At 26.6% G+C, this 24,620-nt stretch overlaps 1 protein-coding gene and 2 long non-coding RNA genes across 6 annotated transcripts; all 3 read left to right on the forward strand.

The window, feature by feature from the left end:
* The first annotated feature begins 1,150 nt into the window (after positions 1-1,150).
* On the forward strand, positions 1,151-2,319 carry LOC111637971 (transcription factor AP-1-like). The gene has a single exon (XM_023383582.1). It carries the CDS (start codon positions 1,383-1,385, stop codon positions 2,178-2,180), a length of 798 nt encoding a protein of 265 aa, XP_023239350.1. The 5' UTR covers positions 1,151-1,382; the 3' UTR covers positions 2,181-2,319.
* On the forward strand, positions 1,170-21,693 carry LOC111637972. Of its 4 annotated transcripts, XR_002758766.1 has the most exons (8): positions 1,170-1,188; positions 4,942-5,025; positions 17,260-17,461; positions 17,707-17,784; positions 17,916-17,972; positions 18,095-18,155; positions 18,237-18,311; positions 20,935-21,689. It is a non-coding gene; the product is annotated as an uncharacterized LOC111637972 (long non-coding RNA). The 4 variants fall into 4 exon arrangements; XR_002758765.1 differs by lacking the exons at positions 1,170-1,188; positions 4,942-5,025 and having other exon boundaries at positions 17,125-17,461; positions 20,935-21,115; positions 21,671-21,693; XR_002758768.1 differs by lacking the exons at positions 1,170-1,188; positions 4,942-5,025 and adding an exon at positions 17,146-17,182.
* On the forward strand, positions 15,264-15,714 carry LOC111637975. The gene is made up of 3 exons (XR_002758771.1): positions 15,264-15,400; positions 15,523-15,583; positions 15,665-15,714. It is a non-coding gene; the product is annotated as an uncharacterized LOC111637975 (long non-coding RNA).
* Positions 21,694-24,620: the final 2,927 nt, after the last annotated feature.

Here is a 24,620-nt window from a genome sequence, read left to right on the forward strand (position 1 = left end):
AAGCTATCATAGGCTTAGAATCGAAAATTTCAACAGGTTTCTCTATTTACTGTGACCTAATTTAATTTTAAAATCGAAAAAGATCCTACTGTACAGTACATAAATATATATAGGCCTATAATAAAACCAAATTTATTCAAAAATTTTTTAAAAATTATAAAAATGTTACTTAATTTTTTTAAAATGTGGATTGTATCTTCTAAATATTTTATTTATAAGATTATTTATAAGAAAATCCACATTTTAAAAAATAAAAATTGAAGATAAAAATTATATTTTCTAATAATTTTTATCTTCAATCAATATAAATACAATAAATGGACATGTAAATGCTAAGCAGGAACAAACAAAACACAGGAAATATATTTTAGATTGTATAAATTGTAAACACGTGTGAAATTCAAAGGTGTGAATTTCGTATTTGTACTTGAAATCATCTTCGTCAATGAACATAACGTAAATTTGTTCAAGCTAACAAGAGAATGTATTGATTTTACAATCACTATACTTACCTATTAAATATTTTATGACGTAGATTTTAAACTCCGTCATAATATAGGTAATAAGTGTAGTAGTGTTTTGGTTGAGCTTTGCGGTAACACGTGTTAAATAATACGTAATGAATTGTTAAACATTATTATCGCTGTTCATTATTGTTTTGAATTTATGTTAATTAATTATTATAAAGTACATTAATATAGACTATTTAAAAAAATTATAATTCATATTAAATAATGTTTAATAATTAATTGTCGTGTGATAAATGAAAAAATAGGGTTTCCACGAAAATATCTTTTTGTAAATAAAAACTAACTAGGAAGTTAATTGTAATTATTGTTTATAAACATATCATTACGGAGCATATCTTTTCTAAATGATATATTTATCCGATTAAAACGGATAGTAAAAAGCAAAGTAAAAAAAAAAAAATCACCTTAGTGAATGCTCTTCACTCCAATTTCCCGCTACAACGGAAGCAGACGAGAATCGTTTGTCGTAACGCGATTGGTAGGCGCGGTAGTACGTCACTCGGCGTCATCCGTACGACGTAGTTTTCGCGAAAAGAATAATTGGGTAAATTCCCTAGAGGTGACGTCATCGGCAGCCAATAGGAAGAGGAGAAAGTGACATCACGCCATCCTGGGTATCGTGAGTCAGCGTTATAAAGTAGGATAGGACGAAGTCTAGGTGAGTCACGATATAGTACAGGTTTAAGGTGAAAAATCGACCGTTTTTCGTCGTATAACGTACATTTATAGTATAGTCGGCATCAGCTCATCAAAGGCCATCGACGTGTAAGCAGGCAACGTGGATACCGCGCTATCTCCATCCATCCAGTACGAACGTATTGTGGTGTCGACATCGAAGCTTTCCTAACCAAAATGGAGACGACTTTCTACGAGGACTCTCAATTTCGCTCGAAAGAAGACATCAAAACGTTAAAAAGGACAATGACGCTGGATTTGGACAGCCCTAAAATCGGCAAGAAAAGTAAATTCACAACACTTTTGTCATCACCTGACTTAAATATGCTAAAACTAGCTTCTCCAGAATTAGAAAGGCTGATAATAGCACAGAATGGTTTAGTTACGACAACGCCGACTCCGACACAGTTTCTATTTTCCAAGACGGTCACCGAGGAACAGGAGCAGTACGCCAGGGGATTCGTCGACGCATTGGCTCAACTTCATCAGTCAACTGCACCCAGCGCGGGTAGCATCATACCACAACCGGTCATTTCGTCCGATAATTCGGCCGTCATAACCTCGTCATGTACCGTCCTCGCCTATTCACCCAGCACAACGGCTAATGAAACCTCCAACAGCAACGACGCAACCCTGGTTACGGTACCCACCGCTCTGGTTACCATCAAAGACGAACCACAGACTGTACCCAGCATCGGAGTGACACCGCCTCTCTCCCCCATCGACATGGAAAACCAGGAGAAGATCAAGCTGGAAAGGAAGCGTGAAAGGAATAGGATCGCCGCCAGTAAGTGCAGGAAAAGGAAACTCGAACGAATAACCCGTTTAGAAAGTAAAGTAGCCGCTCTAAAAAACGAAAATAGTGAACTGGGTAACGTGGTTAACAAACTGAGGGATCAAATCTGCCAACTCAAAGAACAAGTGATGGATCACGTTAAGAGTGGTTGCCAAATTATGATTAGTCACAATTTTTAAGTCGGTTGATCAAAAAATAATTGCCTGTTGTACCAAAAAATATTATAAGAAATGTTTTCGGATGGAACGTTACGTGCCTTTTCCGCTCAGATGAAGTGATAATGCTAGTTCCTGGAAGTATCATACCTTGATCTATGCAAGTATTGATAGTTTCGCAATTCTTCCTATCTGCCGGTTAAAATTAGGGCATTACGTAGGATGAACTATTAACTGAATCTAATGCCATAATAATTATCCTAGCAATATCGCGTTTTGCTATTTAAGTATACTATTTTCGATAAAGTGAAAAATAATCTTCGAAAAAAAAGTAACGCTGCTTTGTGCTTCTAGTAACGAAATATCTTTTTTTATTCGATATTTAGTTTTTCCTGTCATTTTAATGCGGCAGCTGACATTTGAGAATTCTTAATTTTATCGTTAGATAAAATAGTGCTTGTTATTTTTATACTAAAATAAAAAAAAGACTTGGAGTTAGCTCAATAATTTTATATATTGTGAAAAGCAGAAATTATATATATATATATAAATGATATATATATTGTACAGAAATGTGTATTGGAGGGGTTTGTGTACTTAAATTATATTTCTATTTTCTCTTTGTGTTTTTTATTGACTTTATCGAAGAGAATGTGTAAATAAAATGAAAGTTTTTTCCATCTTTTCATATAATTTTGATAACAAAATGAGGCGAACTTTAGTTAATTCTAAAGAAAACAAAATATGTGATGTCCTGCACAAAAACAAGGAATGTGATTCCAGTCATATTATTAAAAAAAATATGAACAAAGCTATTATTATGTGCCCCAGCGGCATTTGAAGTATTATAAAAGATTTACAAAAATATATATATATTGTACATTAGAATAAATAAAAACTTGTGTATGGATATTTTGCAGTAGTGAAATTTATTCTTTTTGCGCTATCGATTTTTTTTAAGGATTTAAAGTCGTTGCTCTCAAAAATAAAGGTCGAAAACATATAACATTTCCAAGTAAATAAACAAGGCAATGTTCCTAGAATCGTTATTGACTAATACAAGTTTGTAAATAATTTCACAATTTACCATTGCCATATTGCGAAATACTTTTTTGTTTTGTTTCAGCCTTTACGTATGTATACTGTATATATAAAATATCAATACTAAGTAATACTCTAATCTTCTAACTTCGTAAAATGCTTCCCTTTTGTATATATAATTTTATAAATAAATGATTATATGAATGTTAGCTTAGTGAACTTATTACATCAATTTAAAAATTGAGCTTATCAAAAATATTTCAAATATTTTATGTAATCTTTAAACACGGTACAAAAAAGATAATGTTTTATCGAGAATTTAATTACTGGATGCTGTTTTTTTATTTATCAAATTATAGTTTTTATCGGTTTTAGCACATTTTATATTTCAACATAATTATGTAATTTTATAATAAATACGCCATATCTTCTATGTTAAATGCACGTACTAGCAATTCTTGGAAAAATCTGTTTTCACGTTTTGCTCGTAAACAGAGTAAGTAAATGCATTTTGACATTAAAAAAAGTAATAAAAATCAATTTAATGATATAAAGTTTAATTAAATGCAATTTATTAAGGCTGAAAATTAGGTTTTGAAGTAATTATGAAAATCAGCCATTTTTTTTTCACATGTAAATTTTAATCAAATTGTTAACAAAAACCTTAATAACAATTTTGTAATTTTTTAAAAAAAATATCTTCTATAAATTTTGTTTTTTGCATTAACAAATTCTTTATTAATTCTATTTTAAAATTCTAATTAGGTTATTCCAGCTTCATATTAAAATCTATTGTTTCGCGCTGTTAATGGGTTTCACGAACGGCGTGTATTTTCACAATAAAGCCATTGACCTATAATAACAGCTTGCATTCAAAATATGATAAAATTTATGATTTATTGAATATTTCTTACAAGACAAGACAGAATATAGTTTGGAATATTCTAATTGGAAAACTAGTTAATATTATGTTTCATTTCTAACCAAAGCAAATATTCATTTCAACGTTGCCGTACAAGTTGTTAAAATATTTAATATGAAAGCAAATTCCTACAACTTTGCACGAAGATAAATCAAGTTTTGCCAGAATATTTAGCCTTTCCGGTTTCTCTCGATCTTTATGACCCTAAGTATTGCGTCTTTGAATATTTTATTTAAATTTTCCTCTCGTAGGTTTGCCTATTTTATATTTTAAAAATCTATTAGAAATACTAAAAATCTAAAGAATTAATTAATTAACTTTTTCTATATTTTTGCATGCGTTAAATATCCACAAGAAAGATACGTTCGCTTGTGGCATATCCTAAGCCATGAAGTCATAAAATTCTCAAAAATTAATTTCTTTAATTAGATTCTATGAGATTATTTTAGATTTTTCTTCTGTTCAATTAATTCGAATTCTGAAATTAAAATGTTTGCTTCGAATCTGATCTCTCCTATTACTGTACTTATTACACAATCGTCTATTTCAATGCTGCCATAAAGCCTCCTTACAAAAAATAAAATGATCCTAGGTTCGGATAAAAGAAACTATTTCTCAAAGATAAAAATATTATCTCTCAGAGTTAAGAAATTATTCGCAAAAATTTTCCATTGAAGTTCATGAACCAAGTTCTTGATAAATTTACCACAAACATATGGAGTAGAATAAAGATTTTCAATCCTTCATTCTATTCCAATAGATGTATTTTACAGAAAAATACCAGTCATCCATCTGGAAGTGAAACTTTTTTTTATTTTTCAGTGAACATGAGCATGCCGGAACAACGAGACAGCTGCCTACTGAATTTCAGGATCTAAAAGTTTTCTACATGTTTTGTAAACACAGGTAGGAACACTATGATTCTTCATTTTTATTAACTTAATGCTATATTTTGAATCAACTTAATAATAAAACTTCATCAGTATTTTTATAATGAAGGTGCTTCCTATAATATGGTGAGTCTTTTCGTCCTAAATTCAAAGATACGTTCATACAATTTTTTAGTGTATTATTTATTTTTTGATGCCCTAAAATATTTAATGGAATTTGATACGACAGCAAACAGGACGTAAAATTTTAAGTTTTTGTAAAGTTAAATTACATATATTTTGTACTCTAAACTAGTGGTTTTCAACGTGGCCTTCAGAATACCTCAAGATGTCCCGACACGTTTTTTATTTTTTCTTTTTGAAGCATTACAAACAAAATTTCCTGATAACCAATAATTTATCTGAAATTTGAGTAAATTATCAAGGTTTTTCTTTTTAATTTTTAATATTTATGGAAATACAAAAAATATTAAAATTTTAAACTAGGTTTTAAAAATAATTTTTATAAATACTCATTGATTTATTTAAGGATTAATGTTTCATTACTTAGAAACACTAATCCTTAAATTGACACAATTTTTGTATTGTCACCATATTATGTTCTTTAAAATGCGACAATTATTCATGATTCATCAAGAATATTTATGTCCTATCATCATGTTGAACCATGTACTGTACAAGGCTATAATCTCGATGTAGCATATAATCTTAAATACTAATTTGTATTTTAACGTGTAGTTTATATTAAAAATTGATTCAATACATAAAAATTGGAATACATTTTAAGCTTGACATAGTCTCTATCTCTATAATCTATGAGATTTTTCTCATATTGTTAAATAAATTATGCAATTTGACAAAAATGTTTTCTCTGTGACAAGTATTGATATAACTGGCAGACAAATAAGAATAAAAATAATCATTCTTATTTCTCTGCCGGTTAAATTATATAGCAGTGAAGTGCATGCTGAAACAAACTAATAAAAAACGAAAGACAAGCAACATTTTTAAAATAATTAAAATAATGATTTTTTTCATTATTTTTTAATTATTTAAAAAAATAACTTGTCTTCAATTTACAGTACAACCCCTCTAATCCGTCACCTTTGGGACTAGGGGTATGGTCGGAACGCAAAAAAGGTCGGATTATCAGAAAAAAGTAAAATAAACAATCTTCCCCTTTGTCCAGTCTTTGTAGCACTGCTAATTTTTCATTTAATGAAAGAGTAACGTGTTTACGTTTCACTCCTGACATATTGAAAACACACACAAAACTGTACATGTACACACAATGTAAAACAAATACTGTAACGAACACAGAAAAACACCATGGACGGTGAGACCGACGAGTCGGGACAAGTTTCTGGACTTCGACCACGGTCGGATTAACCGGAGTGACGGACTAGCCGAGGGCGGACTAGAGGGGTTCTACTGTAAATGACTTTACAAAATAAGTATCTGTCTATGTTTTCGTTTCAGTTACTGTATTTTAGTTAATATTTTCCAAAAGTTCACTTTGTACCCTGTATTCTTTGTATTCCAATCTATCGCAATTATTATTAAATGAAACGACGTTTAGGGATTAAAATATTACTTTAAGATAACAATTAACATTATAAATTATTCGATAATCTCTGCATTCAAAAACCTAGAACTGATAAAAAATTTTTATGATATAATAAGCTTAAACATAAGGTCTAAAAAATTGGTTTGATGATTTATGATAAAATGTTTGATGAAATTAACAATTTGGTATGAATTTCTCATTCAGAAGATGCATATTAAATGAGAAACTATGCATAAGAATATGCATAGTTTCTCATTTAATATGCATCTTCTGCAAATATTCGAATGAGAAACTATGCATAAGAATATGCATAGTTTCTCATTCGAATATTTTTTCGTTATTATTAATTAACGAAGCTTTAAAGTTATATTCTTAGATTATGACTTTCTTGTGTTAAAAAAATAAAGTTATTGTTTTATAAAAAGATTTTATTGAAGCGCAGAGACCGAAGCGAACAAGCTTCTTTGCCAGTGAATCAAATAGACAAATCGCTAAAACACGTTTTGCAAAGTAATGACTTGACCGATTTGAACGAAATTTTGCAAATTAATAGAACTAATAAAATGGCATGTCGTGACGGAGATCGAATTTTAAACTTTGACATAGAACGGGAGTCAAAGTTCATTTCCATGTTAAGTTAATAGAAATATTTTGCATTGTAAAAACGTAAAGAAACGAGAGCACGCTACCCGAAATTTGAAATGTGGCGAGGCTTTTGCCAAATTTTCTTTTTTTCAAATACCGATCTTTCTTCCCATTTTTCTCGAAAAATTGACATAGTTTATATATTTATATACTTTGCATAAAAAATGTTTTCCAAAACAATAACGACAGTATAGGCTATTGAGTTTCGGATTACCATTGTAAGTCTATGGAAAAATTCCAATTAAGTACTATTATTTTTGCGTTTTCGTTAAATACAAAAATATTTTGAACTACATTAACAATGACAAATGTAAAAATTCTCCCACCGCGGGAACATTGTTACATGTACAGTACCATTGAACAAAAATAAGTATTGACTGCTTATGCAGAATGACAAGTCGCTTTAATTTATTACTCCTTAATGAACTAACGTGAGTTCGCAAGCCGTCTCTGCGCTTCAATCGGAAACGAAGTTCTCCTAGTTATTAATTTTGATTTTATTAAAAGATTAGATTGAATAGCACATGGACAATCTGCCAACGGAGGAGGACTTTCTGTGGGAGACTGGTGTCTGTTTATGACGCGAAGATAACCCGGAAAACCTCACATGGCCACCCGTTGGTGAAGCACGAACCGATGACCAACTATAGGTATCACTCGGCGACCAGCGGACTATTTTATTACAGGATTCACCTTTCTCATTCTTAAAGAAAAGAAAAGTGAAAATCATCGATGGCGCGTCATTTAGAAACAACAATTTTAGACCATATTTATTTTGCAAACATAACTACTTTTTATGCTTACTTATTAGCTTTTTTTCTCTACTTTAAATAATATTAATATTTGAAAATGATATTTTGTATCTGATATACTCGAATGCGTATCGAATATCAAATGTTATATATGTCAAATGTCGTGTCAAAATATCAAAAACAAATATTTCAAAACTGGAATTGATATCTGAGAATTACATTAATAAAAAAAGAACTAATAAATTAATTTTAATATATATCTAATGGAATTTCGCAATATAAACTCTAAAGATTTTTCAAAATAAATACAGGTATTTGCCACGGACATACGAGAACAGAAATCCGAGTTTACATCTTCAGTATTATATATTATATAAATTGTATTTTAATTAATTAACAATATAATTTACTGTATAATTAATATACAGTAAAACCTGTCTATGGCGACCACCCACGGTTCCTTCAAAAAGTGGTCTTTTAGACAGGTGGTCGTCCAATACAGGTGGTCCTGTAATAACGTATTTCCGTACGTATTTTGCGCACTTTTTAGCCATTTCTACTAGGCAAAACTCGAGGTGAGCAAAAATAAGCGATTTTTTCAACGATAGGGCTATATTGGTATTGTATTTTATTTTAAAGATTAATACAATACTCGCATTTATAATGCACATTTTCTTTTTTCCGACTTAATTAATTTGACTCGGTTCTTTTCGTTCTCTCCTCAGTTACGTGTATTACGTCATCAATATACAAGCTCTTCCTATCTCTCCATCACTTTGCTTTTGGTTTTCGTTAGTTTAATCTTATTTTAACTTTAAAAATACTGTATTTTTTAAAAATATTTAATATTTTCTTAATTAAGTACAATAAGAAAAATTATTAATTAATAATAAAATGATTTTATTATTTTTTCTCGTTGTACAATTTCATTACAATCGCGGAATCGAAAAAGGAAGTAAAACTGATTTTTGCATTAATGCGTTTATTGTTTTTTGAATATTTTGCCTGCGAAAATTACTTGGATATTATTTTTCTAAAAATATCGTGGAAATAAAGTAGGTTGATACAGAAGCTATATATCGCACGTGTACTGTATATGAGCTTCAAAATAAATAAATAAAAATAGATTTTATCAAACGATGAGATCAGCAGATTAATTGTATCGTGTACAATATTTTACACCCCCAAGGAAAATACTGTAGGTCTAGGGTAAAATAAATTTCATTTTCCCACGGTTAAACTTCGCTGCTAATTGCTGTTGTGATAACTTTAATTAATACGATCTTCTAACGACAGTACATTTCTTTTGTTTTTCGGACATTTTCCAACAAACAAATTAATTTCTTTGTTGGAAAATGTCCGAAAAAAAGTCTAAATTAGTGTTAATAAATTAGTCTAGCAACAAAACAAATGAATTTCTTTTGTTACTATACTAATTTATTAACACCTGCACCTAATTTCAAGGGTGGGAGAAGTGACCGGGATGGGTTCGAACAAGAGTTTAGACTAATTTATTATATTAGGAGGGGGAAACGTTGTTGAGATGGGTTCTTACAATAGTTTAGACCAGATACATTCGCGAAAGTGGTCGCTTATTACAGGTGTTATATGTTGTTTCGGACCAAAAATCGATGCCCGCGATCGCGTTACACAGGTGGTCGTTTAATACGGGTAACTTATACAAAGACTCTATGGGTAAATTATTCCGTGCCAGAAATTTTTGCCCGTTTTGACAGGTGCCCGTCGAATGCAGGTGGTCGCCTAAGCAGTTTTCACTGTATATTTTATAACTTATATGCAGTTACGAAAATATGGAAGAATTAAAACATTGAAAGCAAAAACCGTTCAGAGAAAGAATAACAGTATTTGAAACAGTAAATTTAAGAACTATTCGAACAATAATTATATACAAAAATTGAAGAAGCAATTAGAACCACACTTTATGAATGTAATGAAAAAGCTAGCAAACAAATAACACTTAAAACATATCTGTAAAAACACGGATAAAAATATTGTTATATACGCTAGACTAAATAAAATTATATATATTTTGCGAGAATATTTTAAGATTATCTGATATCTCTGTTATTCAAATCTAATAGTTAACATAGCGAATTATATTTTCAACGTCCAAAATCTCTTTATGGAATAGAAGTAAAAGAATCATCATCAATATATGTACTGTACTGTACACGTATACATATACATATATTTATTATTTACTAACATTAATACATAAATATAATTTAATAACTACTCATAATTTAATACTCATTAATAAAACTTTTGTCTTAGTGGTTCTTCTCAAAGAAAAAAGAGCTGACAAGGACTCTCTGCATTTCTCTGCACTCGAACAGGTTAAGGGACCATTAAGAAGTGTGATAATTTTCAATTGTACTAAGATACTTAAATAACAACAAAACCTTAAGAGGAGTAATTTTGTTGAATTACCAGAAATTTCTCTATTATTTAAAATAATATTTAAGTTTAAAAAAACAAAGTTAAAATTGTGTGTGTAATCATCTGTTATGAAAAGTACTTTAAATAAAATCTCATATTATTAACTTATAATAAAAAGATACGCTTAATTCTGAGGATAGAGATGGGTTTCCAGAAAAATTATAAATACCAATAACGAGTAAAATTTTAAGTCTGACCCCAGTCGAGATCTGACACATTCCCAAACCTATCTCTCCACCCGTTGACCTTTAAGCATAAAAATTTAATAACATTAATGCCCTATATATAGAAATAATCCTGCCAATTTTCAAAGTTTTTGGTTCATCCAGTCCTGAGATTTAATGCAAAATAGATGCCGACATAAATACAAATACAGACACAGAATTTTGTCTTACATTTTGAGTTCCTTAAGTGTTAAAACGTCGAGAAGTGAAAAAAACTGGGGTCAAAACTTGACCGATTACCATACTTTTCTATTATATTCTCTAAAATTCTATATATTACTAATGCTGGGGAAGTAATATCCAATATCCTGTTAAAGTTTAAGAACAGAAATAAGGATAATTCAGTAGTTTTACCTGTATGTTGTTATTTTAATAAACGTTCTTAAATATTCGTGATAAGATAATGGATATTTATGAGATATAATTATTAACAAATAAAGTTTAACGAAGAAATGTGGTTTTATTTACAAACATTTAAATTATAGTAGTTGTAAAAGCGATATGACTAAATATATTTAATATTTCTGATAGATTTATTAATATAACAGCGTGAAGTTGGTACACACAAGACGAAAATGACGGATGTTTAAAACAAAGTTAATTTAATAAAGCATGAAAAACTAATTTTATACCTTCGTGTCTGTTCATCTTTTAGGTACTGTTCAGTATGAGACCTCACTGATTCTTGCTCATCTGCGCTGAAGTTCTTGAGAATTACACCCTTAATTCTTTCTTAGAACAGACTTCATATTAACACTAACTTGTTAATTCTACTAGTATTTTATTACAGTATTGTTTGGGAATTTTTTCCCATTCTGTTCTAATTTATTCTCGTTACTCGTTTACACAAAATGTGTAAAAATTTGTCTATCCAAGAATAGCCGCAAAAAGAATGCCACAAAATTTACATATACCTATCTAGTATAACGTTATACATTTATATATAGCTTTGCTAATATTTTAATACTATATACAAAATCAAGTTTATTATTTTATATAAATTGCAGCAGATTACATAAACAGTTACTATATATAACATATATATTAAATCAGATTTTAATCATTTTTTTTAAAATTACTTTTTAATATTATTCAACAGTATAAAAAATTTTATAAATTTTTCTCTAGAACTGAGAGATTAACACTGAAATTATGTTAAAAATTACCAAAAACTTCATTATATACAGAAAAAAAAATTTGTATAGAGAGTGAGGATATTTTGGAATGACTAAAAATATTTTTTTAATTATATATGAAAAATTAATATATTAATATATTAGTTTCTAAATAATAATTCCGGTTAGATATTGCAATTCTAATTTTCTATATTTATCAAACAATCAATAATAATGTAAAAGTGATGTTAGAACTTATGCTTTAAACTGAATTAGAATAACATAGAAACACAGACTTTAAAGTTTGAAATATTTTCACATTTTACAAAAATTTTATAAAAATAAATTAGATTTTTCATTCATAAAAAAATTCATATTTCTTAATTATTTTTAATGAAATATTTAGAATATCAAATTAATTGAAAGAAGAATAATGCAACTACATTAGTTCTAAAGAATATTAAAATGTTTATAGATAGTTTATACAGTAGATTTAAAAAATATATTTTTATAAATACTTAAAAGTATCAGTAAATATTACATAAATGATTAACTAAATAGATTTGCATTAACGTTTGGCATTAACGTTTTTCTTAGAAAAGTTGATAGACAAATTGAGTTACGCATGAAATTAAAGGGGGGGAAAAAAGAAAAGAATGCAACTAGAAATAGTTGTTTCAGGAACTATTAAAATAATAATGAGAAACGTTCTTCGTGAAACTTATAATAATTATTATTTATAATTTAAAATTTTATTACAAGAAAAATTTTGAGTACGTTAGAAAGAAGCAATTTATTCGTTTGCAATAAAATGAAAATTAAATGAAATTAAAAATTAAACCAGGTTCAATCGGGCATTAATACAGTGGGTCTGTATGCATTTTTAATTAAAATAGCAAATCATTTCTTGTTCGTAAGTCGTTTGAATTATCAGAAACATGTATATACAGTATATAAAAGGTCCGTCGAGAGAGGAGCTGGGGATTTTTCTCTGAGCCCGGAGATAACAGCGGTACGTAGTAGTTCCTATCCGTTTAAAATAATGTTTCTATATTGTTTCCTATATTATTATTTTTAGTAGTAAAAATAATAAAATAAAGTAAAATGGAAAAAGGGACTCGCTCCAACAACATTTCCCATGTTCATGAGTATGTACCGGTATGTATATGTATATATAGCCTATATATAATTTTATATATATAGCCTATATATAATTTTATATATATTATACAAGAAAATATAGTCTATAATTTTATTAAGTAAGATTTAAATAAGAATTTGATACAAATGAAAACACTGCTTATATAACTTACACAGGCAATGTTTTCATTTGTATCTAATTCTTATGTAAATATTACTTAATAAAATTATATATTTACTTGTATCTACTATTTANAAAAAATTCGAAAATAAAAACATTTTATTATAATTAAAAAGGGATAATAACGCGAAAAATATTGAAAATTTAATGATATTCTAAGAAAAATGTCCTATTTATTTTATGTTAAGCAATTATAATTAACCTAGCAGGATAGGAACTGGTTCTAAAAAACAGGTTAAAAAAAATTCGAGATTTAAATTGTTCTAAGAGCGAAATTTATTTTGTGCAATTAAAATGTCGCTAAAACTCATTGGAAAAATCTTTTTGCGTAGGCACATGGAAGAAGAGAAGAAAATTGTCTCCATTTAGTTAACGTCGTCTCGTTAAAATGTATATTTTAAAATAAAAGAAAAAAAAATTAAATAGGTTGAGGTTGTAAAGAAAGTTTCGCAACGGCTATCCAATTGTCTAGAGGTCAAGGACATCTCGTACAAATCTCGTATCCGGTCTTAAAACACGTGATCGGGAATAGTCTGTCGTCGCTCCTCCTGGTGTTCGATAACAGCTGAACAAACTATAAATAACCGGAACTTTAATATATATTTAACGCGGAATGACCTATTTTTCAATATTTGAAAAAAAGTTAACAAAGGCGTCGAGTGTCAACAAAAAAAAATAAAATAAAATTATTCGAATTCGATTCTTCTATTGTTTAATTTTATTTTTAAAAATATATTACANAATATTGTTGAATTGCTCGCAAACTACTATAGCCCCACCCAGTATAATGGCATATTTATTATGTATATTTTTTATCTTAATGTATTTATTTTTTAAAATTAATTATTTTAAGTAATAAATTCAATATTTTATTATTTTTTTATTGAAAAACTAACTGATTTTCAATACGTTACTTATCTCTTGTTAATTAACTCACTTAGAAGGTAAATTATTTTCTACAGATATTTATATTAGTTTAATTGTGTATTTTATGATCTTTTTCCTTTACAAACTGACAGTCCGATATTAAAAATAAAAACAAAAATGATACTTTTAACGCTTATTCGATTAACCTTGTTATTTCAACCATGTCATGGAGAGAATTTAACAATCATTAAGCTTACAGTTAACACATTAATGTTTCTTTTTTTTCTTTTTTTTTAGTCTGAATGTATAACTACAATTATTACAAGATGCCTTTCGGAGAAAATATTTAAATTTTTTTTACAAGAAAAAATTCGAAAATTTTTTTTAAGTGCATGTTATCAGCTGGCTGGGTGTATCTAAAAAATAAACACGTGACCTTTGTCCTAGAAAAGATCTTATAATAATGGTCACCGTGACTTCGAAGACAGCTAAAACTACCTAACGAATGTATGACGTATTTCTTGTATGACCCTTCAGTGTCAATTCATTGTATTCATGCCAAGCTAAATTACATGCTGGCAGATAATATTAAAACAAATCTTTAAGATATAAAACGTTTCATTCGATAAATTTATCAAAATAGACAAATAACACATTATATTCGTGCTTCGATTTAATAGAAAAGAATAAAATTTTAGATAATGAAAAAAATCATTCGACCGTATCAAATTAAAGTAAATAACAGCATTTCTGATAATACAAATCGATTATCATTACGAAAAATTCTTATAATAGATTCTATATTCAGCGATTCAATTAAAATGTCGGCAAAATATAACAAAAAATTGATCTATCCCGTCTTGAATACCTAAAAAATTATTTAAAAACTTTAAAGAATTACATATATTATTAAGAAAAATTGAAACGGGAAACAAGAAAATATTATAATTTTAAATATATATATATTTTTTATTATCACCGAAAATAATCAACGGTTTTAACATTAATAGCCTAATTTAATTTCTTAAGTCCTTGTTTTTTGTGACTTAAAACAATTTGTAAATAAAATATAAACAACGTTTACTATTCATTGCCAATTTCAAAATGTCAGTTCTTTCCAGGAATACTTTAAATATTCTCACTGATACCGNTTTTCCCTCCCATTTTCTTGCAGTTAAGTTTTTACAACGGAAAGAATTTTCTATATTATAGTTTTTATATCATTGTAAAGAACTTTTATTTTTATTCAAAGGTAACGATGTCGATTAAAATATATTATTCACAATTTAATTCAAACAAAATATATATAATAAGTATAGAAATTTATAGTTTATTCGTCCAACCTCAGATAAAAGATACAGTTAATATCTTTTTTGTAAATAGAACTATCAATAGGAATCATGAAAATCAAATATTTGAGAAAGTGAAACAAAGTCAAACGTAATAAAAATTTGCTTGTACATTTAATTAATAGATATTTCTTATTTATATATTGAAAAAATTTTATTTTTCGGCCACGATATCTTTTCTTCTCTAAACAATTAACTTTCATTATAATACAGTACTAACAAGTAAGAACCAAGATGTATTTAAATTTAATTCCAAAGTCTTCTCTCGCTAAATGTAAATTAAAGTTTATAATATTATTTCTAAAATCATTTAAACTTCAATGAAAGTCATTTATAATATTTATTTTTCCCGAAGCATTCTTTTAATTTATTCTTCCGTGATAAAAAGCCAATTTTAAGCAAATGCAAGATTAATTTGTGTTGGTCGAAGGTATTTACAATAATACTCTTATGTTAATATAAGTTACTTATAAAATAATATTAAAAGTTAGATTTTTTTTAATAAAAAAAAAACTAATTGCATTTAAAATACATTATTTATTTATTTATTTAAAGCTTTGAACTCGATAATCTATGAAATTTAATATATTTTTTCATTTTGTTTTTCAAACTAAGAATAACAACATAAACGAGGATCTCGCTTATCTATGTTTTTAGTTTAAACATTTTATATTTAAAGCTAGAGGAAGAAAGAATACTGAGAAGTCAAAGATTTAACTTTTTGATTTATTTTATTTTGATTTATTATATTTTACAAAAAAGAAAAGTTTCTTTACCAGCCATATGCATATTTATTAGCACAGATAGGTCATGTAAGGTCATATGGTTTTTAAGTAAGTTGCGTCAGCTATCTTTTTTAAAATTTATTAAAAGTTTCAAAAATAATAATAATAATTTCTGTTTAATTTTTATAAAAACTGTCTTTCCTTTTCTTAATATAAGCTATTAAAAAAAATCTGAGCTACTAGTTGAGGAAACTGGTAATAATTTTATATAGTATAATGTTTAAAGTAAAAAATTATATTAAATGTAATCACTAAATAATAATTTTTACTATTATTATAGCTTATTGTCTTGCTGATAAGCTTCGTTATTTTTGTTACTTATCTTAGTACGAGCCAAAATTAAGAGTAAGAAATGCAATTAATGACATTTACATTTGGTATAATGGGTAAACGCTTCATGGCACGAGGTGGAGACATAAAGACTTAATTGAATGTTATTTATAAATTTGGAATGTTGCGCCGTTATTGACGTCATCATCAAAATTTTGACCACCCTTGGTAATTACTGAGAAATTAAAAGATGACTAGAAGTAAAATGTTAAATATTATAAATTCACAATAATGCTTTATTGTATAAGAAAATATCAATTATTTAGGTAAATTAGAACCAATTTTACACGAATTAAAAATATATATAAACTTATATTTTTTTAATATTAATTAACAATCCTTTCATATATTTTTTAATATATAACTGATAAAAATATTAATAATTGGACTGCAATTTTCAAATTGAAGGCCTATAAATTGAATGTCTATTCGTCCGTCCGTCTTTAATCTCGAGAATGCAGTAAAATAGATGAAAATCGAGACCATATATGAAAAGTTTAGGGGCCAGAGGCCTCGATTAACTATTTATAAGAACTTCCGGTCGGGACCGGAAGTCACGTGATTTTTTTAATTAAAATATGATTAAAAATTGCAGCCTGGCCTTGTAACAATGTCACAATAAGTAATTGTTATATTTTTGAATAGTAATAATTGGTGACAAAATATTTAAAATGTGATTTAAAATATTATTTTTGCCATCATATTTATTTATATTTTTATAATCACTTTATAAAAATCTAAAGAATGATATTATACATGTGTGTTGTAAATTAATCTTATTCAGTAATGTGAGAAACTTGTAGTTTAAAGAGTTGAGTCTCACTTTTTTTTATAGGGTATCTTCTTCATGATAAATTGTTTTTCTTCCGGAAAAAAACTGTGCTGTATCGAAATTGTACGAGATTGACATCGTTAATTCATGCTAAATATCAAAATTTCGCAACGATTTGTACTCAATGTTAAGAAAGAATTTTACAGTCTGCTTAAAATTCATAATGACCCATTCATGTTAAAAGGTAACGGATTTAATATAGCAAGTAAGTGGTTTTATTAAAAATATGCTAATATAACTAAATTAAAGAAATTTAAAATTTGCTAACTCGCTTCGAGAAAATGAATTTTTTTAAATTTATTTTCTCGAAACGGTTCTATAAATAATTGAAGTTATATAAAATTTAATCAAAAAATCTCCAAAAAAAAGAAAAAAATTTTTATCAAAACAATTATTATTATTTGTTCCATTGTTTAATTTTATATTTTTTTCCCTCCCATTTTCTTGCAGTTAAGTTTTTACAACGGAAAGAATTTTCTATATTATAGTTTTTATATCATTGTAAAGAACTTTTATTTTTATTCAAAGGTAACGATGTCGATTAAAATATATTATTCACAATTTAATTCAAACAAAATATATATAATAAGTATAGAAATTTATAGTTTATTCGTCCAACCTCAGATAAAAGATACAGTTAATATCTTTTTTGTAAATAGAACTATCAATAGGAATCATGAAAATCAAATATTTGAGAAAGTGAAACAAAGTCAAACGTAATAAAAATTTGCTTGTACATTTAATTAATAGATATTTCTTATTTATATATTGAAAAAATTTTATTTTTCGGCCACGATATCTTTTCTTCTCTAAACAATTAACTTTCATTATAATACAGTACTAACAAGTAAGAACCAAGATGTATTTAAATTTAATTCCAAAGTCTTCTCTCGCTAAATGTAAATTAAAGTTTATAATATTATTTCTAAAATCATTTAAACTTCAATGAAAGTCATTTATAATATTTATTTTTCCCGAAGCATTCTTTTAATTTATTCTTCCGTGATAAAAAGCCAATTTTAAGCAAATGCAAGATTAATTTGTGTTGGTCGAAGGTATTTACAATAATACTCTTATGTTAATATAAGTTACTTATAAAATAATATTAAAAGTTAGATTTTTTTTAATAAAAAATTTTATATCAATCCATAATTTACATTAAAAAGTTCTTCAAATAAAATGCACATTTGGAGCTCTTTTCTGCATCTAATTTTTTTTAAAATATCAGTTCTTGTTTTTTAAGTACTGATATTAAATTTAAAATTTTTATAAAAATAAATAAACAAACATAATTAAATATTTATAAAATAAATAAATAAATTATTTTTGTTGTTATTGTACTAAAAATTATCAAAAGCAAACTTTAAAGTCCCATTTTCAAATATATTTTTGTTTAATTTTGTTAATTATCAATATAATAATGAAATTTATAACATTAAGAATTAAAAATTAATTAGTAAACTGTATAAAAAATTTAATATTTTTGCTTAATATATAATTTTTTCCCATATTTTCTCGTTTAACGTTTTAAATACGAGTTTACTGTACTGTACTTATGTTGAAGAATATTTCATCATGAAAATTTTTTCTTTTATCTATTAATTGTCAAGCATCATTGGTTATAAGAAATGTAATTTTAACAATTGAAAATAAATCGCTTTTATATCTTATAAACTAAAATTAAGTTTAATACATTTTGTTTTCTCTGAAATTTTAAAAATAAAAAATCTGTATAACATCTATATATTTTTTTTCCTCAATGGATAACCTCAAATTTCTTTCAACCATAACAACTATAAAATTTAGATCAGTCTATATATATAATTTTTTTATGTTTTATTTTTATATAACTTTACTATGCTTCCATTTTTCTTAAAATTTTTAATAATTTTTTTATTTAAATTAGAATTTTTCTATATTTATATTTCATTATAAGTTAAGTTTATCTTATAAACTTAAACTATGTAAAATATTTCAAAATAATCCAATATGATTCTAAATATTCTAAATAATTTTTTTTTAATTTTACAAATCTATAAAATTGTAAATATAAAGCTATAAATATTTATATATGTTATAAAATATTTATAAATTATAGTTTTTCTGATATATTGCTTTATCCTGAAGCAATTGTTATTATTTTTTAAATTTATTAATATACATTTGAAGCGTCAAATTATTAAAAAGTTGCGAATGAATTCAAAATTTATTGTATAAATTATATATGCATATCCTCAAAAAATATGAAATATATGAATGCGCCAAGTACAGTACGTATTTTATTCTAATGTAAATAATTAATTGTATGAGGTCAACCCGATATATTAATCAAATTACTTCGTCAATCAAAGTTGAAATAATACTTGTTGAATAAAGTAAACGAGTTAGCACAGCATAGAGATATATATTAAGAAATATCTAAATAAATCTACGTACTTTTATATGCTGGTGCCAAGTAATTTACGGTGTTTCTATTACTACAAAGTTTAACACTTGACTTCTCTTGTTGCTAATTAATTAATTACACAAGATAATGATGTGTATTTAGCGTTTTCAATTACATCTCGAAAATATTGTGGATAGAACCGAATTTTTTGTTTTAGGAAAGTAATGATATTAAAAGTAAATAATTATAGATATTATCTTTATAATATGTTCATTTATCTAAAAGTTCCTAAGTTTTATTATGTTTGAATGTAGGGTGAGGTATAGCTTGGTTTATAACAATCCTAGACATATTTCGTCATTTTCAGGGTTCATTTGAGTGTCAATTAATTACATACGTAATAATCTTAATTTATGGATCATAGCACTTTAGAGAAATATTAATCAGTAAACAGTCTTATAGGTATATTTAATTCTTTCGTTGTTACAATCGTAAATTTAGCAGAGAATATACGATTTTTTAATAACATTTTGAAGGATTAAAATTAGTATTAGAAAGAAGAAAACGAGAAATTACTTGTAAAATGAACATGTTAATTTGGTTATTTGAAATAAAAGAAATCATTCTTTAAACTAATTATCGCATAGGCCTACTCTCTGGAAATACGTAAAATTGTGTAACCAGAAAAAATACGATAGTTATACGAAAAAAGTCCCTGTTGTATATCCTACACTCTTCATTACAACTTTAATCCCCAACAGTTATTAATATTTATTGCTTTTAATTAGATATTGATAATGACTCTGAGAGTAGGTAGAGTAAATAAACAATATTTCATAATTTTTTCACTCGATTGTATCCGTTTCACACTTCCGATTGAATACTGATTGGTTATCAAAACATAACATAATAATCAGAGTACTTCTTCGTATTTTGATTGTCGAAGCTACTAGTCAGAATTTCTTTAAAAGTCGCAAGAATATTTTTTAGATAATTATGTCTATTTAGAAAGACAAAAGTAAAATTTTCATTTGTTCTATTCTTTTCAATGTTGTACAGGAGAGACATGTATGTCTGGTCACTTTAGCTCATTCTATAATTATGTAGCTATCCATCGTAAATGCCAGCGTGAATTAAGACCTTCCGGGGTATCTAGGCACAGAAGATTGGGTCCCCTCAACGTAATTTTACGACATGATAAACTAATAACGTCTAATTGTAGCTATAGAATTATTTACAAATTATGATAAACAATTACAATGATAAAATTGCTTTATTTTTTTCAATTTCAGAACCCGAAGCTCCTAGGCACGTGCTTCAAGTGTCTAATGGTTAATTTAGTATGGGTAAAGGCATATAAATATGAAACAAAAACATAAAACATAATAAATTCATTTGTAGAAAATAATTCAAATTATAAGAAGCATTCTGATCTTAAAAGAATTAAGTATAAGGAAACCTTTAAATATTTCTGTAATTAAAACTATTCTACTGTTTTTAGACTTAAAAAATTTCTAAAAATTATATTATTTTAGAAATATAAATCACAATTAGTTTTCAATCTGATATAAAAACCTTTAAACATAAAGAAAAATATCGATTGTAAGATACCGATTATCATATTCAGGTTAAAGATTATTTCTGAATATGATAATCGGTATCTGAACATTAGATTCCGGTATATGAACAAAATAAATCAAAGAAACTAAAATGCAAATCAGTGAAATTCATAAAAGAATCCGTTAAAGTATGAATTATTATCCATAAAAAACACAGAAATCCCATAAAAATTATAAATTAAAATCCTTACGGATCATATTAAAAATTATTTCAAGAATTTGAGAATACTGTACGAGAGAAAAGTCATATTTAAATGAATCAGAGGATTAATTCGGAGAATAAAAGGCCATTTATCAGACTGAATTTTGATACTTTTTAATTACAATATTTAAATATTATTTCATATATAATGTTGATTTTTTTATATTATTTATTAATTTTACATTAAAATGATTTTAATTGTTGTAGGCCTACTTTGAAAGTGAAGAGAACAAAATTTAGATTTTAACTCTGGNTCGGAGAAAATATTTAAATTTTTTTTACAAGAAAAAATTCGAAAATTTTTTTTAAGTGCATGTTATCAGCTGGCTGGGTGTATCTAAAAAATAAACACTTGACCTTTGTCCTAGAAAAGATCTTATAATAATGGTCACCGTGACTTCGAAGACAGCTAAAACTACCTAACGAATGTATGACGTATTTCTTGTATGACCCTTCAGTGTCAATTCATTGTATTCATGCCAAGCTAAATTACATGCTGGCAGATAATATTAAAACAAATCTTTAAGATATAAAACGTTTCATTCGATAAATTTATCAAAATAGACAAATAACACATTATATTCGTGCTTCGATTTAATAGAAAAGAATAAAATTTTAGATAATGAAAAAAATCATTCGACCGTATCAAATTAAAGTAAATAACAGCATTTCTGATAATACAAATCGATTATCATTACGAAAAATTCTTATAATAGATTCTATATTCAGCGATTCAATTAAAATGTCGGCAAAATATAACAAAAAATTGATCTATCCCGTCTTGAATACCTAAAAAATTATTTAAAAACTTTAAAGAATTACATATATTATTAAGAAAAATTGAAACGGGAAACAAGAAAATATTATAATTTTAAATATATATATATTTTTTATTATCACCGAAAATAATCAACGGTTTTAACATTAATAGCCTAATTTAATTTCTTAAGTCCTTGTTTTTTGTGACTTAAAACAATTTGTAAATAAAATATAAACAACGTTTACTATTCATTGCCAATTTCAAAATGTCAGTTCTTTCCAGGAATACTTTAAATATTCTCACTGATACCGGGTAACACTGCAGAGGAAACATTCACAATAGATTTCTATTTAGTTATTTTTTTTTTAAATAATAAAACCCAAAAATATTTTTAAAAAATTATTTTAGTATTTCAGCATTAAAAACTGATTTTAAAAGCAGTTTTTTAAAATATTTTTTTACATACAATTGTTAGTTATCATTCTATTTTTTTGGGGGGGAAATTTAACATAACAAGGTTAAAGTTTAAATCCTTCTTTTTTGGTGCTAGATTTAGAAAATTCGGGTCAAAAAATTCCAGGATGGCATCCATCATTTAGGTCAGACTCTTTCACAATATGATGTTTAGATCGAGTGTGATGTAGCTTAATAGTATCTGTACTTTGCTTCATTATACATGCACTAGTCGTTCTGTTTTTGTTTAATAACTTTATACATTTAAAAATAACACTTATATTGATATTCTAAAAATACAAAGTAGCTGATAACTATATATTAATTAATGATTTAATACTAATAATTTTAGTAATTTAATTAAAAGAAAAGAAATTGTATGTTACTTTTTAAAATTATTTTTCCTAGAGTATTAGTTTTAACAATTCTCTGATGAATATATTTAAAATTTTTCAATTTTTTAATGTAAAATTGATTCATGTTTTTTACTTTCAGAAGTAATTACAAAAGAAATTTAAACGTTAAAAAATCTTCACGATTATCAGCAATTATGCAGGCATGCTAATGATAATACTATCTTTAAAACTACTTGAATTACATTTAGAAACTGGTTTAATAGATCATAAACTGCAAATGGAAACATTAGAATAGGATTATATGATATTCAAAATGTGTCGGCAAATAGTTAAGTAAAACGATCTTAGATACAGTAAAGAAATGCATATTAGCTTGCAGATGTGGATATAAAAACATCTGTAATTCATCAAACTACTATTAAAATCTTCTCCATGTTGTAGCTTAGAATGAATCATTACAAATATTTTCACTTTAACATTTATCATAATATTTTCTTCAAGGAATGAATTCAAAATCAGGGACATTTCTTTCAACACATCCCTGACCTTCGTCGACTGACATCACGAACACAAAAAGTTCAAGTTGGCGTTAGTTCCGGCATCCTAACGAGTGATGTCTCCACCCTCTCAAGTTCACAGCAACTAGTAAAATTGCTAAGCATAGTAAATGTACTTACAGACATTTGTAACTATTGAATAGTTTATTTGGAATGCAATTACAAAAATCTTACCAGGTAGGAAAATCTTCGGCCTATTGCTACATGAAGTGGGCGGAATATCCTTGACATATATTTTATTTTTATTAAATGCTTTTATAAATAATGAATTAATTTAAATAAATAAACAAACTACTATAATTTAATAATTAAATGTATAATACAAGAGATTTAATTCGTGTTTTTGTAATTAACTGTTGGGTCAAAAAAGTGACGCTAAAACATTTAAAAATACTATAACCCAGTTTAGTTTATTTTTTATTTTTATTTTTTTTTTGGAATGCGTATCATCTTTCCATAGTCTACTCCGAGAACCAGATGCTACAAAAATTTCCCTCTGTCTATTAGTTATTTTTGGAATTTTCTTAGAAACAAAATTTCTATCATCATCAAAGGTAATGGTATATAATATATCAAAACTATTTAAAATTCAAATCACAGATTATGTATGTATTTTTTATTTTGTTTAGTATAATAAATAATCCACGATGTGTGTGTTTTTTTCCTTTGATATTTCGTCATCAAAAACAAATAACTTTAAAGTACATTTATATGTAAATATAATCAGTGACGTAAGAAGCGAGGGCTGATGGGGCAATTACCCCTCAAAATTTTCAAATTACAATTAATGTGTGGGTTGTATTCACCGCCATCAAGTCGTATATTTTCAGTGTAATAAAAATAAGAAAAGAAATCACTAGTTTGCAGGTCCCGTTTTATTTTTATTACTTGAAGTTTTTTTTTTATTCATATTTTTCAAAACTATAATGTAATGCATACATTGATTGATGTCTTATGTATCGATAGTGAAACGGTATATCATTAAATCCCATTATATAACTACAGTAACTAGTTTGTTTTTTAAATAGACT

The sequence above is a fragment of the Centruroides sculpturatus genome, unplaced genomic scaffold, assembly GCF_000671375.1.
Source record: "Centruroides sculpturatus isolate CEXI.00-Female unplaced genomic scaffold, Cexi_2.0 scaffold998, whole genome shotgun sequence".
NCBI classification, from domain to species: Eukaryota; Metazoa; Arthropoda; class Arachnida; order Scorpiones; family Buthidae; genus Centruroides; species Centruroides sculpturatus.

Bases quoted from the DNA above. Each gene is read 5' to 3' on its own strand.
- LOC111637971 (XM_023383582.1), top strand. From the start codon at position 1,383: ATGGAGACGACTTTCTACGAGGACTCTCAATTTCGCTCGAAAGAAGAC.